Genomic DNA, 20,866 nt, shown 5'->3' with positions numbered 1-20,866 from the left:
ACAGGAAGAGCCAGCACACAGCTGCACAGTTGTAGTCCCTGACTTCACACAGTCCTGCATGCTCCAGCACTTCCTGTAGGAGTGCCCTGACCTCCTGCTCCACTTCCTGCCCAGCACTGAATCAACAAACATGGATAAGAGCAGGAAATCAGACTACAAGGTGGGCAGAAGGGTGTGTGCAAATACGTTTGGCTGGGTGTGTGGGTCACAAGGTTCATCAGGAAAGGTATCAAACAGACGAAAAGATATGAAAACAAAGGGAGGGAAAGTCAGTGGGAGAGAGAGTGACAGGTGAAAAAGTCTGAACATCCTAACAGACAAAAGCAAGCATGCTTACACATCTCACAGGGGTTGAGACAAAGGCAGGAAACTCAGGACTTCCCGTCCTCAAGGTTTGAGGAACTACAGCGTGACTATGACCTTCTCCGGCTAAGACAGCAATCAGAGGCCGCCAGGCTTTGGAGATAGTCATGACAGTACAGAGGCTTTCCAAAGGGACACATGATATTACTGCAGATGACCCAAATAACATGCCACTATTTCCTGTTGGTCTGAAGCACACAATTTTTTATTTTTTTTTGCCTTTTATGCCAGTCAATCATTGGCTAGTATTTTTAAAAGCTCCATTCAACCCATGGGGGTGCTTTGGTTCAGTAATTAAAGACGACGACTGCAGGCTCAAAGCACACAAGGAGTGTTCCCCGTGATCACACCTGTGCCCTCGAGCAAGCCACTGAACCCCAGGTTACTCCAACTGGATTTTACCTAGGGGTGTAAAAGATATCGTATCGTATTGAATCGGATGATATGATGCTCACAATTCAATACTTGAGTGCTCTCAAGACAACAGATCTTCATTGCATAGGCAAAAATATCGATGGCAAACGGCAAGTAGATTGTACTGTAGCGTTACAGCTTGTCAAATTTGCCAAACAACGGTGTCATGTCCCGGTGCTACAGTACATCAAACATGTCGTTTTATTTACGCCGACATCACCTTGCAAATCGGTGGATTTGCGATGCAGAAACAGCAGCAGCAAAGTCGCACCTTTTCCAGACAACACGGAGCATGACACTGAGGAAGACGATCATAGGTGATAAATGTTTCTGAATAAACATCAAACTCACTTGATTTGCAAGTCATTACAACTTCCATTCATCCAGACTCGAACTCAGAACTGTTACTGTGTTTACTTAAGGTTCCTGAGAATCAAATCAGAATTACTGACATATTTTTATAGTTTTTGTCATAATGGTATAACTGGTAAAGAGCGTACACTCCTTCCACTGCAAAACTGAATTCTGTATAAACTTATTGCATTCATCTTCCCAAACATCCTACCTACCAGTAGCGTTTGTGTTTTGGTGTATGTATGCATTGGCAAATTCTGTACTGGAGATGAAGAAAAGACCCAAAGAGGAAAAGGCTTAAAGAATGGTTTATTAGAAGCAGCAGATAGGAGAGAGCAGGTGTATAAGATGGAGTTTAATGAGGGACTGATGACTGCAGAGCGGCAGTAGATGCATTGTAGTTACAGAAGACTCTTACCAGCTCACGCGGCAGGAATATGTCTTCCTGTCTTGACACAACCAGACACACACTGTCCCCCTGCTTAGTACTGCGTAACATGGCCACCAGTTCCTCCTGAGTACGACCCGTGATGTCCACACCGTTCACCTGAGCACACACGCATGAGCGCATTGAATTGTTTGTAATGGATTCCATATGCAACAACACATTAGCATTAAAATTATTTTAGATTTAGCTTGCGAGAATGCACAAAGTGCATTTAAAAAACAAACAAGATAAACAGGTATCAATTATATTTAATAATAAAAAAAAAATAAAAAAAACACCATCAAAAATTATACTGTAATTCCACAGTTTTGAGATGAGAGCAATTTCTGTGCTTTTATGTCCATTTAAAGCAGTATATGCACATTAGTCTATAGAATTTTAAAACATCATCATAGTCGAGAGGAGAAACTCACTTCCAGGATCCTGTCACCTGACTGCAGACGGCCATCTTTGACAGCAGCTCCTCTGGGAAGGATGTTTTTGACGAGGATGGGGCCGGGCCCGTGCACAGAAGAATCTCTGGTCACAACAGTGAAGCCCAGACCTTCTGGACCTATACAGAGATTTGATTTGGATGTTAACACTAAAGTTTCCTATTTGTGTACAACCATCTGATAAACATAAAAAAAAAGCTGATTAAAATACTTTTATAGAGGTCAACCAATGCTGATATCAAAAGAACAGGCAGCCAACTGCTTATAATGTATAATGCAAGTCTATATAATTCAGCTTAATGATAGCAAAGATGTAATTTGATTAAACAGATTTAAACAATAATAGTAAAAATAAATAAAATCACCAATAAATTTGAAAACAGAAAATGTGCACTAGCCTGACATTGCTTTGGTTGCTTTATTGATAATCTTGGGAATAAAAATAGTTTTGTCAAATTACGACACTTGCTTCAGTATATTGGGTTTACACTGCTGACCCTTAGTGAAACAACCTAAGAAATCTTAAACTTTGCAATACATCTGAAAAATAAAATTGTAGCTACATAATCTATCTAATCTATCTAATGTTCCAAATGCTTTTAGCAAGTTCTAAGGCCTGTTTTATAAATGCATCAAGCCTTAAAGACTCAAGAGAAACAGCAGAAGGAGAGGTGTTAGACTGGCTGAGGCTCTACCAGAAATATGAAGAACTTTTAACAGACTACTCTATATACATATGGGTGAGTATATCTGAGGCCTGTCAGGCTGATAAAGGCCATGATTGTGGAAAACTGAGCTGCCTGGATTCAAAAACTGAAGTTAAATTCAACACTGAGCACATCTCAAAGAGCCAGAGCGAAAGGAACAGACAAAAAGAGATAGAGTGCATGAGTATCAAAGGGAGATAGTTTGTTCATATGTCTACGTAAGCAAAACATAATCGAGGAAGATAATGATAGAAATCATACAATTCTTCTGTTGTTATAGGTTGTTTTTTTTTTAGTGACATGTAAAACAAGTTGACCCACAACAGATACATCATTAGCCGTATGAGTGGGACCTCAAGCCCAAGTCCTTAAACAGGCTGGCATTTACACACGTTCAATTGCAGATGAAATTCATCAGCGGTTTCCTGATAGGGTAAGAAAAAAAAACCTTAATGGTTAAAAACAAGCATTAAAGGAACCCTGCATGCTGTTATTTCTTTATTTCTTTATAAATATTTATTTAATATATTTATTTATAAATTGATTTATTTTTTTCAGGGAATATAAAAGTAGAAAGTTTTGAAGAATTGTTAAAAAGGTCTTGCTTCACAACCAATGTTGATGGTGACCAGGGGTTGTCAAGCTCCAAACATTTTTTAAGGCATCATAAAAATAGTAAAAATTTTCAGGTGAAGATTATCAGTGAATAACGACTTAAATTTCATCATGTTTCTCACACAATCCATATGGCTTTAGAACTGTTATTGGTTACTATAAATGGCCATTGGAGAGAAAAAAAAAAAAAAAACATTTGGGGGGGGGGGGGCTATTCTTTTAAAAAATTCATTCCATGATTTTCCTTTCAGACCAGACAAAAGGAAGATATTAAAGGAGCAGGCTGCTCTCAACCACAGGTGGTGCTCCATTTAAACCATGCTGCCTTGACCTGTGCATATTGCTTCTGACGGTGGTCTTGATGCTGTCACCATGACTGATAGGTAGATTAGAGAACAGGCTATAGCCCCCCAGTGTGACAGGAGGCATGTCTTTAGGGTGGATATTTCCAGTCCCGTCCCTGACTGGCTCAGGGACAAAATGATGGACAGAGCATGAAGTGAAAAAACTCAAGAGTAGACTGCCTGAGGGGCAGTGGTTGTTCTTTAACATGGTTTGTATCAGACCATGGAGGACAATACAAATTGAAGGTAGTATGTGGAACAGTGAGCCCAGCTGCAGCGTTCGGGCGGAATTTTATGCTCGTCATTTAGCACAATCGTTTTACGGTCAGCACTTTTTTGTTCCAGCAATGAATTAATATCATCATTATATGCTGGATCAATAAGAACTTAATAGACTTTGCTGCCTGAAATTATAGCTTCATCAATTCGGCTAGACTGCCAAAGCCACTGACTACAAAGTTGATCGTTGGAGTGAAGGAGAGAGAAGCATTTTAAAAAGCGCATTCATTTAAAAGATCTCTGGATTTTCCCTGTTCTTTTGAGTGTTTTTTTTATTTTATTTTTTTATGTGATAGATGCAATTTTGATGTTTGGTTTCTATTTCTGCTGTGTCACACAAGGTAACTCTACCCACAGTGACGTCCTATTGGTCCAAAATCCAACTCCATTAAACAACACATTAAATATCAAATTTGTTCTGACTGGCTGCGATCGTGTCACTCACGTCACAACATTTCATCGTTCAGAGTAGACAGAAAAACAACTAGATAGAACACTATGTAAGCTGCAAAAATGGCTTATTTCAGAAATCATCACGGTTGTGATGTCACTAACATTACATTTACAAAATAACGCCATATTAGCATACTGAGTGACAGTGTGAGCAACACAGGACTGCAGAGGATAGTCAATTATAATAGAGGTCATTTACATGAAGTCTAAAATTTATAGCATCGAAAACAGACAGTTTATTTAAAAAGGTGAAAATCAGTCATGTGAAACTAAATCACAATTGATTTTGGTTGCAAGAAACCATCACTTGCATAAATGAAAAATAAATAATAATAAAAAAATGTAAGTGTAGAATATAGGCCTTTTAATATACCAGACAACATATCAATCTCATATCATACCATGTTACACAGATGTTTACCTTTCTTGAGGTCAATTCTGAGTCTTTTCCCACCCTTTTTGTTCTGATTTTGCAGAGGTGATTGTCCCATGCTCATTTTCAGGAGGGTGCTATCAACACTCTTGCCCCTGGGGCTTGGGGAGAGGCTGTGGGGGAATGGAGAGCCCAGAGAGCGACTCTCAAGACTGCTGCTAGACTCCTGAAGCTCGGCTTGCCATCCCGAGGACTCCAAAGGTCGCACGATGGGCTTCACCTTCAGGGGCGGAGGGTCTTTGGTCTGTGTGGATGTGTCAGGGTTTTCTGAGTTAAAGAGATGACCGATCACACTCTTCTCATAGCGATCTTTATTAAAAACCGGAACGACTTCTAAACGAACGATGGGTGAACGCATGGCTTGCCGGAATATTTCCTGTGCTCTGTGAGAGAGATAAGGGATGCAGGAAAAGAAAAAGCAATAGAAATTAAGGGACAATCAGTTATTTGTTTAATATTATTTGCAGGTAGCGTGGTGAAATAAATGAACCTGAAACTACAAAAAATAATAATATATTGAATAGTCTTAGTTTAGAAAAAAACTCACTCTGGCATTTATTCTAACAACATAATTGGGGTTATGAGTAATGAGTCTGATGCATTACAAATGACAAAGCAATCGAGGTCGAGTTAATTTCAAAACCATCCATCCACCCTCAGCCTAATAAGATTAATGTGACCTACAGGATGAGAGTCATTTTACTTAAGCAGAGAAATGTATGTATAACATATGCATAATGTATGCAATGACCCTGGAACATCTGGGAAATGTTTCAACAGATACGCCAAGGTCTTAAAGGGTTTCAAAAATGAAGATCCTCTCATCATTTACTCACTCTCATGCCATCTAAGAAGTGTGTGATTATCTTTCTTCTGCAGAACACAAATGGAGATTTTTAGGAGAAGATCACTGCTCTGTAGGTCCATACAATGCAAGTGAATGGTGACCAAAACTCTGAAGCTCCTAAAAGCACATCAAGTCAGCATAAATATATTCCATCAAACGCCAGTGGTTTAATCAATTTCTTTTGAAGTGATCCAGTTGGTTTTGCACTAGGTAGTAGATACAAGGAAGTGTAATCCATCTTGAAATCATGATCATGCCAAGAGACTGCAATGGCTAGATGTACAGTGAAAAACGAGTTGCATTTTGGTCTGTTCTCACCCAAAACCAACAGAAGACATTGATTTAACCACTGGACTCTTATGGATTACCTTTATGCTAATTTTATCTCCTTTTTGGAGCTCTAAAGTGCTGGCCACCATTCACTTGCATTGTTTGGACATACAGAGCTGAGATATTCTTCTAAAAATCATAATTTGAGTTCTGCAAAAGAAAGAAAATCATAAATATCTGTGATGGCATGAGGGTGAGGAAATGATGAGAGAATTTTCATTTTGGGGTGAACTAACACTTTAAGACAGAACTTGCATAATTAATTATAGATTAGATTTTAAGTCTATAATAGGTTGCTTTTACTCTAAACCTTTTAAGATCTGAGCTGTACATTTCTGTAGAGTTAGACCCAGACATACAGATTCTCACATGCTGGGTAGCCCTGTCCACTGTGCTTCTCATTAGTCCAAAATCCTTCATAACTACACATTAACCATCAAGGTAAGACTTTACAATAAGGTTCCATTTGATAAAAACATTAGTTAACGCATTAGGTATCATGAACTAACAATAAATAGTAACTGCTTAAAGCATTCATACATTTTGGTTAATGTGTATGAATCTAAATTCAATTGTTCATTGTTAGTTCTGCATTAAGTAATGCAAACGTACACAAATTGTAATTCTAAAAATGTGGTAGTATACGTTGAAATTAACATTAATCCACATTAATAAGTGCTTTTTTTTTTTTTTTTTTTTTTTTGACAGTGTAATCCATAAGACTCCAATGGTTAAATCCATATCTTCAGAAGTGATGTGGAAATGTAAGTCCTTTTTTACTCTAAATCTCCACTTTCACTTTTACATTTGAAAGTCACAGGTGGTGCCTGTTTAGTTTCACATCTAAAAGTGAAAGTTAAAGTGTAGATTTAGAGCAAAAAGGACTTGAATATTGTTCTCTTTCTCACCCACACCAATTATATTACTTCTGAAGATATGGATTTAACCACTGGAGTCTTATGGATTACTTCTATGTTTTCTTTATGTGATCACCATTCACTTGCATTGTATGGACATCCAGAGTTGAGATATTTTTTCTAAAAATATTTGTTTGTGTTCTGTAGATGAAAGCAAGTCATACACATCTGGGATGGCATGAGGGTGAATAGAGCATGAGAGAATTTTCATTTTTGGGTGAACTATCCCTTTAACTAATACAACCTTATTGTGTTATTGTGTCAAGTCGCACAGCAGTTTCGCGTTCAGTGTTGACCAAAAAAACTTGCTGCATCCCGTCTGGTCAGGACACAGTGTAAATTATTTACATAATAATAATACATTTTTTTCATGAATTACAAACCAAACTCATAGCAAACCTGAAGTTATTCATGAAAATCTGACCCTTAACCCAATGCTTAGTCAGCTAGCTGATCTTAAATCAGCACGACAACCTGCAGTAATGCATTGTAAGAGGAAGATCTGCTACATGCAGTAAGTATAGTGCAGTAAATAACCATGACTGCTGGATGGGCTCTGATGCCATAAGTCCAGTTTTTTTTTTTTTTTTTTTTACCTAGTCCAGAATTGATAGCAATAAATACAAAAGAGTGCAGCAATGGACACCGTGAAGACTGACTGTTTTTACAACCATGACATAAAAAGGTAGGGCTAAAAATGAGTAGCTAGACAGGAAGGAAAGGAAGGGATATGAGGACGTGGCAGACGAGGAGATAGAGAGAGAGCAGACCAGAGTCAGCAACAGAAGGTGAGGCAGAGAGGCATACTAAGAGTGAGGCAGCAGGTGGGTTCAGCTCGGGGACTCACTGGGCAAAGGATTTGTCCATTAATTCAGTGTCATTGATTTTAACGATACATTCATTGTCCTGAAAGATGCCTTCCCTCATTGAACGACTGTTCTCCTCCACGCCTCGAATGTGCAGGCCCAGAGCCCTGAGAAAGAAAGCAAAGCATAAATCATCAACTTAATCAGAGACAGTTAAGTAGAGATGGGCCACTGGTATTAAAACAAATGGGAGAAATTGGAACGCCCAACAGCCAACGATGTAGAAAAAAAGTCCCACATTACAGGTTAACAAGCCAATCACCTTTTAGATACAGAAACTGCCTGTCAATCAACTCGAGAACGTGTATGCGCTTTAGTTGATATCCATTGAAATAGCTGCCCAGCATGCCCAAGAGCATTCCAAAGAAGGCCACCGAGTGAACTGATTTGGCTTGAACAGGGACTGTGATTAAATATAGAGAGCACAGCAACAACTAGTCATGGAAAATTGTGCTGCTATAAAATAATAGAACAACACACAAGTACCAATATACAAAGTAATGACATCAAGTTGACTATCAAGTGAGATAGTCAGAGACACTTCCTCCCTCCCACACTTTATAATCTTATATTGTCAATGCCTCCCTAGCCTCCTCTAAGAAAACGCCCCTGCTCCACACCAATAAAGCCATGTCTGCTTTACTTATAGGACAAAGTGTTAGTATGTAAGTAATGGAAATTGCTTGCCTTCCTTCAAACTCTTTGTCCTCCCTTTGCCCTCCCAACCCTAGCACAAAACTCACACATGCACAACCGGCTTGGCAAAACACAAGACAGCAGCACTCTGGCTGGCGGTGATAAAGGCTATCAGGCTGGAGAAACTCATAAAGCAGCAGCAGTAATGGCAGGCAAGTGTATTAATCCCTCAGCCTTCACCCGCTGGCTCTGCACAAGAGCCCATTCACATCCATAATATTACAGCACTGCAGCACACTGTACAGGCACAGACAAATGATGGACAATATGTTAGCAGAGATTCAAATGAACCCACAACAGGTCAATGTGTCCACACTGAACTGAAAGTTAATGAGATAATATCCCACGTGAGGGACAGGGGCTGAGTTTTAGGTATGTGAATAAGAAATGGAAAATAAGTATATTTGTCTGCTGACAGCGCACAGTTGAAGCCGTAAAAATCAGCCTCTTTGTGGTTCTACACAACACTAAAAAACATTGCAGCACAGCTGCAATGCAGAGCAATTGAAATAACTGTAGATGTAATTACCGTTATGTCACACAGCAGACAACCACACTTCAGGGTTTTTCAACGCAGCAGGCGGATTTCCAAAATGTAGGATGGCAGGGGAAAACTCATTCATATTTATGAGGAAAGCACTACCTGTTGTTTAGGGTTAGGTACTGAGGTAGAGTAAGGTTGGATTATAGTTTTTCGACTAATTAGGTAGCACTTTCATGATGAATATTACTCATTTGTCCAATCAGATATGGCTTTCTTTATGAATATAAAATATGACTCTTCCCCTGCCATGTTTCAAAAAGACAAACGCTTCAGGTTTCAGGGTTATGGTTTAAAGTGAAGAAATATATGTAGGTTATTTTTGCCTACATGGTTTGTCTGTCTGTCTATCTATCTACAGTATCTGTCTATCCATCCATCCATCCATACCTTTAACACAAGCCTGAGAAATGTGCCATATAAACATGAAAGCTACCATCAGACAGGCAATGTGTGTCTTAACTGCTTAAAATATTGGTTAACATACAGTAAATAATGAAATGTGACTTGTTCAACATTCAAGTTTGACGCTGATGGCAATCAGCGCCCACTGATGGCAGTTATTTTCTGGGGTGCTAAAAGAACTTGGAGGTGCCGCAACCAAGCATTTGTAAACAGTAAGTGGCTAGTGGTTGATTGATATGTGTTTTATTAAACAACTGTAACCAATATTGAGCAGCCGATGATCCTGCATAACGTCACTATCTAAAATATAAAATGTTTCACAATAGCAAAATTGCTGAAATTAAATATTATTTTGCACGTTTTTTTGTTTTGTTTTTTTTTTACTCAAAATTCACATTTCATTGAGGCTGTTGGTTGATTTTGAAACTAACAACAAGGACAAATAATACTTTAGTTTGTTTTTTTTTTGACTTTGCAGCCGAGGTCATGGCCTGATAATGATAATCTAAAAATGGCCAAATATCAACTGATTTATCTCAATGGCTGATTATATATATATATATATATATATATATATATATATATATATATATATATATATATATATATATATATATATTCTTTTCACAAATAAATTATATATTTTCAATTACTGTAACGAACTATAACCCTCAACCCAATCCAAACAAAGAGCTCAGTAATAAAAATACCTCAAAATATTGTCATAAAACCTCATTTAAATAACCAAATAAAAAACAGAACAAAAATATTTATCACCCAAAATATGTATTTGCTACACTTGCTCCTTAATATCCAGTCTTTTGACTTAAGTAGTTATAATATTAATGTTACATAAAGATTGATTACATCTACATTCCCCATAGGCTACTACGTACCAGGCAGTAAAAGCTTGTGTTCTGTATGTAAAGTATATGATGGACCTGGTATTATATTTTATGCTTGCTTGAGAACAGGACTGCTCATATATTAACTAAAGGGACAGCTACTCTTTTATCCTTCATCACTGTTTATGGCTGTTGGCCGTCCTCATCAAAATAGCATAGAACGACCAAAAAATCCCAACTAAATAAATATTGTCTCCTATTATCACGTTCAGGCTAAACAAAACAATAAAGAACAAAAACAAGCATGCAAAAGAACTCTCCAATAACACGCTGGAGGTCAAATTAGCACTGTGGAGTCCGAGTGAAGAGAATGGCATGCAATCTGGGACAAATTAGCCTTGTGTTGGTGTAAGACGCAAGTGTGTGACCTGCTAATGCTCAGGAAGGATCTCTTCACCCCTCCGTTAGACATGCTAAAGTCTTCCCTATGTGTGAAGTCACTCTGCATTAAATAACAGGCCTGATTACGTTATGCTCAGCTCACTTTTGCAGAATATTACAGCAGTCTTAAGATGGAGTGACCTCTGACATGGCGAGAGAAAGGGGTAAACCATGTCTAAAGAAAACAGATGGAATTCATGGCCTATGGGAGATATGGGAGGGGGATGAGCAAGAGATACAGGTTGAATGGACAGAGAGAAAGAGACATAGTTTTATCCTACAGGGAGGTATCTGTCTTCATTAAGACTGCTGTGCTGTCTCAGTCCGATGTCTCACTTTCAGTCAGGAGAAAGCATTTCTTGGTGCAAGTTAGACAGTAAATCCGTTCGACCGTGAAAACATCTGGTCATTAACAGGGCCCTTCAAATGAAGTTCATGTGAGGTGACAGTTAGCTCAAGTTACTAAGAATCTGCACTTTGAAGATTACTTTCTGAAATAGACTTCTTGAGGCCAAATCAAAGACATCAAAATCAGAACTGCTTTTCAATTCAATATTTTTCTTCTGACAACAACATAAAAAGCCATCAAAGCTAAGCTATTAAAGCTAGGGATGAACCGATACAGACATTTATGGCCAGTAGCAATTACAAGATTATTTAGATTATGTGGGCACTGATTTTGCAGCATAATTGGCAGAATGAATTTAAACATGGCAAAATATGTTGCAAATATAGCTGAAAGCGTAATTAAACTAGCCGAAAAATTTAATAGATAAACAAACCAGTGGTGATGAATATTTAGAACTTTACAAATGACAGGCCAATTCTGAAGAAATCTGTGGAGTTTTCTGTGGGTACAGATTCTATGCGGGCTAGTGACAGAACAATAAAATCTTTTTGCCATTTTGCGATTATCAGCATTAACCAAAAAATTTGCCCACTGATTAAAAGGATAGTTCACCAAAAATTACAATTATCTACTCACTACTATTTACTCACCCTCATGATATCCCAGGTGTGTATGACTTTCTTTCTTCACCAGAACACATTTGAATTAACTCAGTAGGTCCTTAAAATGCAGGTGAATGGAGATTTCTCTTTTGAAGCTCCAAAAATCACAGACAGTCAGCATAAATGTAATCCATACGACACCAGCTGTTTAATGAATGTCTTCTAAAGCGACACAATCGCTTTTGGTGTGAAAAAGATAAATTTAAGTACTTTTTTTTTTTTTTTTAACTCTAAATCATGCTTCCAGTCAACAGTAGTATGTGCGAGTGACGTAATCATATTTGAAACCCGTGAGAACTGACACACATGCGTCACGACCAGAATGGCACCATTGTTTACAAGTGAGGAGGAATACTGTTCAGTAGCTTGGTTGGTTTTGGTTTAGATCTGTTATTATCTGTTTCTTTACTCACAATGGTGTGTTTGTTGCTTATCCTGGATGTCTCAACTGAGAGGAGAGCGTGAGATTATGTCGGTATCCATGGCAACATGAACATGTCACATAAGAGACCGCTTGGACTCTCAGTATAAAGTATAGAAGATAACATGTTTTTTTTTGGCCACCATCATAACAAATTACTGGTTGAATAAAATAAATCAAAATAAAATATTTATAATCAATTTAACTCATAAATTGTATTCATTTTAAGACTTCCAATATTAGCCTAATCAAATGCCAATAACTTATCTAACTAATACATAAATAGCATTGACCAAAACCACAGAGGTAATTGATCTATTGTGCATCTAAAAGTAAAGCATTTAGGAAAAGGAGCAATTTATGAAAAACATGTAGACAACTAGACAGTAGTTAATTCTGTTCCACAAACACAATAACACCCAACCCCCTCTTTTAGGTTAAGTACTTAACTCTCAACCCTTCTCAGTTACCCCTACAAAATGTCTTAATGAGTTTTTCTGAGCCAGCACTTCATGCTGACCTCACAGTCCTGTTCCTGCAAGCCTTCAAAGAGAGCTGTGGGTTCACATACTGCTGACCCACTCCAAACGCCAGCTGCAGTAGTCTGCTCATACAGGGCACACCAGATTCTCTCACAGCAACAGAAAACAGACATGCTTTACTTTCTCTCAATGTGTCCCTCACCTTTATTAAAGCCAAAGAAAAAACAAAGGGCTCAAGAGACTACAGATACAATGTATTAGTTTGCTTTAATAAAATTTTAAGTGACATATGGACCATGATTTTTCTTGCTCTGCATAAAAAGACAAAAAAATGTTCGGTGTAGCCTACTATGTAGATATGCTTTAACATTAACGCAAAGCTTCCTCCCCAGTTCAGCCTCACTATTTATGGAAACTAACCAGCGAAAATAGTCATTTAGAAATCACGACTGTACAGATGTTACAACCATAAACGCATGAACATATGACCGCCTACATTCACATACCAGCAACTACAGTATTCAGTATTTAGCAACTTGGCCAGCCATGATGAACAACAATGTGAACTTTGCATTGGAACTGGTATCCTACTGGTACCAATCATAATAATAACATACCAACAAATATCCAATCATAAGAGGTAATTTACATATAAAAACCTTAAAAGTACAGCAGCCAAAAAGGTCTATTTAATTCAAACACTCTTCCACCACCAGACACCAACAACATAGCATATTGAATTGAGGTTGTCTACACTGGAAGCGTTGAAGCTGCATGTCATCTCAGAATGTTTACGAACCATGGCTCAATCAGCTAAGAGCTAATAGTCTACCTCAGCAATGGTAAAATGGGTAAGAAACGTTATATCCAAAGTTTCATTTGTTTATTTTAATAGGAATCTATTGCTATGAAATGTACTGTATGTATGTTAATGTATACTATACAAGCTCTTGCACTCGACAGCTGGACCGAGCACAAAACAATGAAGGGCTCTCTATACATGTTTTTCAAAGCTTTGCTTATGACTAGAGACGCTGTAAAGCAGTGAGACGCGATGCAACAAAAGTGAGACAAGCTCAAAAATCTCTAAAATATGTATTTTTGATGCAGGCAACCTTGACTTACATTATAAGATGAGTGGAATTAATGGGAACATATATACAAAAAAGGGGTGATGTTCTACACTCTTTTATCATATGCTAAAAGAGTGTAGAACATCACCCCTTTTATTGTTTGGAGAAATTCAGTGCATGTCAGAACACATTCAATGACTCCCAAAAGGCAACACAGAATATAACTATTCCCAAAATCCCCCACAGCAGAATAATATAAAAAAAAAAAAAACATGTACAAACAAACAAAAAACTGGTGTAGAGTTTAACATTTCTTAAGAACATGTCACCATGCTTTAGGTGAGTAATGCATCACCACGGTGTGTGTGAGAGAGTGTGAGTGTATGTGTGTATGTGTGTATTAGGAGGAGAGAGAGAAAGAATTTCTGGACCAACGCACTAACCTTCCGCTGAGAGAGGAACAGTACGGCACCACGTGTATTCCTAGAGGCCCTTGTTCTCCTGAAATCTCCACCGTCTTTGTGAGGCTGCTACACACACACACACACACACACACACAAACAAACAGCATCAGTCACAATATTAAAAAGTCAGACAGCACAACACAAACACGTGTAAACTCACTGTCTCCTGCCCCTTAGATCTCTCACATTCACAGGCACTGAAATGCTGTACATGTCTGCGAGTTAGTCAGCGCTCTAGCAGCACATGATCTTGTTTCCCTACACTCCCTGCTCATTTTTGGTTTTTCCATGATGTCTACCATACTGACTAGTTTTCAAATGTTCCACATTTTTTTCCCCTTTTTCAGCAGTTAAAGGAATAGTTCACTCATAATTTTAGTCTCACGTCGTTCCAATGCAGCATCATGGACATTCTGCCTTACATCTCCTTTTACATTTCACAGAAGAAAGAAAACAATAAGCATTCTAAGTGACATGGTAAGTAAATTATGACAATGCTCATTTTAAGGTGAACTATTCCTGGGGGGCCTGGGTAGCTCCGCAAGTAAAGACGCTGACTACCACATCTGGAGTCGCGAGGGTGTGCTGAGTGACTCCAGCCAGGTCTCCTAAGCACCCAAATAGGCCTAGTTGATAGGGAGGGTAGAGTCACATGGGGTAAGCTCCGCGTGGTCGCTATAATGTGGTTCGCTCTCAGTGGGGCGTGTGGTGAGTTGTGCATGGATGCCGCGGAGAATAGCGTGAAGCCTCCACACACGCTATGTCTTTGCGGTAACGCGCTCAACAAGCCACGTGATAAGATGCGCGGATTGACGGTCTCAGATGCAGAGGCAACTGAGATTCATCCTCTGCCACCCGGATTGAGGCGAGTCACTACGCCACCACGAGGACTTAAGAGCACACTGGGAATTGGGCATTCCAAATTGGGGAGAAAAAGGGGAGGAAAAAAACTATTCCTGTAATGTCCTTGGCATGTGGTGTGATGATATAGCAGGAATGTAAGCCAATAACTGCATCCAGAATGGTCAGTTGCACTGTTGCAGTGATCATCCGCTTTTAATCCATAACTAATATCTCTTCATGGTGGAATATTTGCAGAGTCATACAAGAGTGAGTACACAGAGCCACTGCAAGAACCGCCGAAGGAAAGAGCAAAAGCAAGAAAGAGAGAAAAGTTGACACCGGATATGAAATTAAGCAAAATGACACACCGCACTGTTATAAAGCACTTTATTAAAGTGATAATTCTGATCCAGAATGCTGATTAGTCCATGCAGTGTTTCAGCCAAAGTATCAAGGTTCAGCTGGTTAGCATGGGCCAGTTGCATGACATTGCTAACGTGAAACTGATGTCTTAAATTTCCATTTGTCTTTTCATATATTTTATTGTTTCCCTTTAAAACTTAGTTAATTAGAATGCTTGCAATGTTTCAATTTTTGTGATAGTCAAGATTATACAGTTTGCCTGATATTGCTCAATATATGAGAAACATTTCTCATAAATAAATGTTACCATACTAATCTTTGTATTTATGCATGCAGTATATAGTATGTTAAATGCAATTCACTCTGTTCAATTTCAGTGTGATGAATGAACTGGAATTAATCAGTCATTTTTTAGCATTTTTTCTCTCATTATTTGATTGGACTGCCAAAAGTAAAAACATTTTAACACAAAATTGGATAAAAAATGCAATATGCAATATAATTTTCAATATGATGCTAAAATACTGTTCAATACTCAGTACTTAGTAAGCTAGAATTTCATTTCCAACATTCCCCTGTTATTGGATCTGTGGTCATAGCTCAGCCCACATGGAATCTTGACATTTTCTGCACTGATTTTGAGGGGAGGAATTATGTGGAATAGAGCACAGCAATCTAGTTCTGGTAAAAACCCATTGATTTTGTCTATAGGGGAAACAATTATTAACAATAACTTATAAACCTTTAAAGACAGACCTATTTTGAGCTCCTAGGTTGGTAATCAATTGTATATGCTTTTGTTGAAGCCATCAGTCATCATCTAAACTTTATTTAAATTATTATAATAATAATAATAATTTTAACTGACAAACTCTGATTAATAGCAAAAGTCCTAGTAAAGAACAACACTACCCATAATCCTAAGGAAAATCTAACAAGTAGAGAATAGTTGCAATAAAACCATGACCAAAGAGCCCATCAGAGATTTTGATTTGATTACGTCATTCCTAAGGCTTCATGGGATTGTAGTTCATTCCCTTATTAAAGACATTAGATAGACAGTCTTGTGCCTTTGTTTTTTGTCTGATTTTCAAGTCCTTTTTTGCTTTAAATCAAAGTTTGAAATTTTGTGATTCACCTCATAGCTGGTGGGTTTGGTTTGTGGCTTAGAACTCTTTTATGGAGGATTTTATGAAATCCCAATGGAAATAATGAAAGGGAAAAATACATCCAGAACCAAGATGGCTGAAAAAGTGTGTGTGTGTGTGTGTGTGTGTGTGTGGGGGGGGGGGGGGGGCACTATTGCGCTCTATATGGCAGAATGGTCAAACATGTTAAATGAACCTGACAGTATTACAATCGTATTGGTCGAGTAAGACAGAAATATTTAAATTTCACCCTTTACTTAAACAACATTCATATAAAACCTTTTCAAAATGCACACAAACACATGAGGTGTGGGGGATGTGTCACACTTTTTAAATGACGAGCAGTAAAATCCAGTAGAATACGCTGCAAGGTTTTGTGTGGCACTAATCACGGTTAGGGCTGTAACACTGAATTAATTCTCGATTTAAAAAAATAAATAATGCAATGATCTGTTTCCGTCATCGCACAAAATTGTGTTTCTTTTTCATTTATACATACTGTGGGACGAGTCAAAAATATTGTCTTTGGTAATCGACAGCATGCCACAGTTGAAAAACATGAACATTAAGCTGAAACTAGCCCTGGAGATTCCTTGAAGTAGCAGATAATATGAAAAGTTGCTTGAAAGTTACATGTCAATTACCTTGTATTTAAAAAGTGGTGTTTAAGTAAGTTTTACCAGCCTCTATATTTATTCTGACAGTAAACAGGTTTAACATTAGTCAGCCTTTAATTCCACGTATCTGGTATATTAGCCGCTGGAGGCTGAAAGTGTGATTGTATGCACTGTGCTTTCTGCATCCCTGTTGAGTGACTGGATCCCTGATTGTGAGGCCGAATTAAAGTCCTCCTGAATAGACGGATTACTTCAACCCTGTAGGGGAGCTTTACTCTGGGTTAAACACTTGCAGGTAAACACAGCCTTGTTTGCACCATTTTCCATTACTCAATCCTCTCCAGTCTCCATCAGACATCTCTGAAGTCTCACACACAATAGCTGTCGCATAAAGAAATGGCGACTGTATTCAAATAGTCCTTCATTCAGAAAAGAAGTATCGCATGTTTCTCCTGGAACTCTCGTGAAGCAGCCCACACTCGGCTGATACACAATCAAAGCGAGACTGTTAATCTGAACCACAGCTCTCTTATTTGTGCAAAGCTGCTGGAGCTCAGCACTTTGAAGATGGAGAGTTGAAAAGATGAGAGAGCTTTGGTAATTTTCTCTCTAGTATTCTATCTGCCTTTTATTTCCTTTTTTTTATCATCTGTCTATACAGAATAGAGCAGGTAAATAAAGAGGACACCTGCCTCAAGTGCCCCTTTTCCACCCTTCTTTCCTGTTACACAGTCATGCTTTCATCCGCTGTCCTCATCTTTAGACAATGTGGCAGGCTTTCTTCACTGTTCATTTGTTTGGCTATTGATGCAGGACGTTTACCCGAAGAGGAAAAATAAGTTTTTGAGGGAACGAAAAGAAAGCAAATGGAAGTGAAATAAGGGAGCTAAAAGGAATAGAGTTGGGGATGGAGGGAGAGGTGGAAGGTTGTTGGGTTATTTGTTCCCTCGCTTCAGCTTACCTAATTATTTCTGGGCTCCTTTCTCTTTTAAATGTCTTGGCCTTGATTAACAAAAGTTTTGGGGAGTTGATGAAACTGTACTTCATAGGATTTACCCATGCTTACTACATTTTTGTTTCCATCTTTGCTGTTGTTGTTGTTTTCCTTTTCCATCTCCTCTCTCTCTCTCTCTCTCTCTCTCTCTCTCTCTCTCAGACAGAGTTATCTGTGCTGGGGTAGCTTATCAGTGTTGATTCCTCTGAGCCATGGGCAGACAGCTCTCTCCTGCATTAGCATCTCAACAGTTTCATTCTTTCCTTTCTCCAAATAGACTGTCATATGCAGCCATACACAATCAGCACTACATACTTTTTTTTTTTTTTTTTTAAAGAATTAAAGTCAACTGGGAGTAATAGTAGCCTGGAAAAGTGTGTGTTTGCATTAGTGTGTGTGTGGTCAGCCTGGTTAAGTCATTAAGACCTCACATGGGCAAATTATTTGACTAGAGGTCTGTTTGGGAGTGTTGCAGACAAAGGCCTCAGGAAAAGAGAGGTTATCCACACATTCTTTAACTCACAATATTTTATCCTACCAATACTCCTCTTCACGCTCGCTCATGCCTGACTGAAAATCACAACAGGAGGCCATAGGGTAAAAGGTGCATCTTTACAGACCAAGACGGCTGTTTATCTGCACATTAAAAAATCACAGTAATACTACTGCTCATTATACTGTTATTGCAAAATGTTTTATTGTGCCATGAGGACTGGAAGATATTAAAAAATGAATAAATTTATGTTTCTGACATTGATTCTTCCATACAATTTTTTTAATTTTTTTTTTTTTAATTTTTTATAAAAAATAAATAAAATAAAATAAAATAAAAAATAAATAAATCACATGCACATTCATACACTGATTATGCTTGACAAGCTGACCACAGATGTGGCCATTTACAGGGTAAGGTCATAAACTGTTTGAGCAAAAACTGATCGGCACCCATTGATATTTGTCAATTAACCAAAATTTGCTCTGCCATGTAAACACCTTTATCGGCATTATTAAAGCCAAAGTATACTTCGGTTTTCCTTGTTCTGGATCGGATCACGTGCAGTATGCATGTCACAAATTTTGTCATCAGCACAGTCTGCGCAGACTGTCCCAGTTGTTCTAGACACGTGGACAGTCCACGTCTGTGCACATTATCGGCGCATACGCCTGCTGTTGACTGTACTAAAAGAGTATCACGAAGCAGTCGTAGTGTGCATGAGTTGAATGCGTTCGTATTCACTTGGAGTCAAAAGAGTATACATTAAAAGGCTGAGCACTGGACTGTGTGCGTGACTACCTGGAACACAGAAAACTTCTATGTCCGAGCCTTTACTGGCTTCTTAAATGTGTGCAAGCCTTGTGCTCATGCCGAAAACAGAATAATCTGATGATTTCAAGTCTCATGTAAAAAAAAAAAAAAAACGTAAACTTAACTAATACTAACAGTTATAGAGTGAAAGTATTGAAAACTAAACTGGAATGACAAATTGAAAGTACAGTAAAGCCACCAGACTGAGCTGCTAGAAGACGTGAACTGCTCACTGCTGTGCTGTCAGTCAACCACTCAAGCTCAGAACGGGGCTGTCCGTGCACCCCCCATCACTTACATCATCATTCTGCCGTATTGATCCGCCGCAGCATCACAAATACGTCTCTAATCCACTGTGATACTGACAGCTGAGCCTTTAGATTGCCTGCGACACATCTTTTCATTACTTCAATTACCTTTCACTTCAAAACAGTTCTCGCTTAATTGATTCAAGAGAGACTGCGTGCTTTCTATTAGAAAATCTTAAGCACCCAGGTATAATCTTGTGGCGGAAACTAATATATGGCGAATCTTTGATACTGCTGTTTATCTTTGCTGAAATTGAAGTCCCAGAGGCGGCGTGTTTCAAACGTTATCCCGAAGACTGCATCAAGATCAGTTAAGGGAAATTTTGTAGTTAGATGCAGGAGTTGGGCTCAAAGCTGGCGGGGTTAGGGTTTAAGATTTTCTCTCTGTCTGTCTGATAAAGCGGATGGTTATCAGTGGGTGTGTGTGTGATTGGCAGAGAGGGTGATGAGAGGATCATGATAAACTGGTGTCAGTGTGAAAGACACCCGAGGGGCTGACAGCAGGGAGTCAACGGCACAATGGCATGGCAGATAAGCGTGTGCAGATGAGTCTGTGGACCCTCAGACTGAGCAGAGAGACAGGCAGAGAGAGAAAGTTAAAGAGAGAGCAAGGAAGAGAAGACAAAATAGACTGGGAAAGAGGTGAAGAAAGAACAAAGGTGGAGAGGTAAAGTACTTATAGAGAAAGGAGCACAGTGGCAGACCCCAATGCTACAAAATGATGATGAAAGACTGGGAGACAGAAACACAGTGCAAAAAGAAGTGCAAAAAGGCCAAATGAGACAAAGTTACAAAGCAAATAGATAACAGTCCAGGGGAAATTTAGAAAGTGAGGAAGAAAGAAAAAAAAATGCTCATACCGTATACTCACACAGCTAGCAAAGCACTATTTGATTCACGAAAAAACACCTCCTTAGTCAGTTCTTTTGATGAATTGTTTAAAAAGCATTATCAGTGATCAAATGTCCAAATAAATAAATTCTTAGTATGACAAACAATACATCCCTTTATTTGCTTTTAAAATGAATAAACCTTTGTCCAAAATAACCTGTACCAATAATGTACAAGCTTATATATTTATATATATACATATCACTTATTATA

The 20,866-nt window shown here is 38.4% G+C and overlaps 1 protein-coding gene across 1 annotated transcript in view; it reads right to left on the bottom strand.

Annotated features, from left to right (window-relative positions):
* The window catches only part of LOC127447692 (partitioning defective 3 homolog B-like), a 466,221-nt gene that overhangs the window by 256,683 nt on the left and 188,672 nt on the right, over positions 1-20,866 (bottom strand). Inside the window, 5 exon segments of the mRNA XM_051709699.1 lie at positions 1,550-1,678; positions 1,993-2,132; positions 4,833-5,227; positions 7,786-7,911; positions 14,163-14,249. Of these exon segments, the coding sequence (XP_051565659.1) occupies positions 1,550-1,678; positions 1,993-2,132; positions 4,833-5,227; positions 7,786-7,911; positions 14,163-14,249 (877 nt within the window).

Source organism: Myxocyprinus asiaticus, chromosome 11 (assembly GCF_019703515.2).
Source record: "Myxocyprinus asiaticus isolate MX2 ecotype Aquarium Trade chromosome 11, UBuf_Myxa_2, whole genome shotgun sequence".
In the NCBI taxonomy this organism is placed as follows: domain Eukaryota; kingdom Metazoa; phylum Chordata; class Actinopteri; order Cypriniformes; family Catostomidae; genus Myxocyprinus; species Myxocyprinus asiaticus.
Note: the sequence above shows the minus strand (reverse complement) of the source record. Positions and strands in the feature narration are given on the sequence as shown.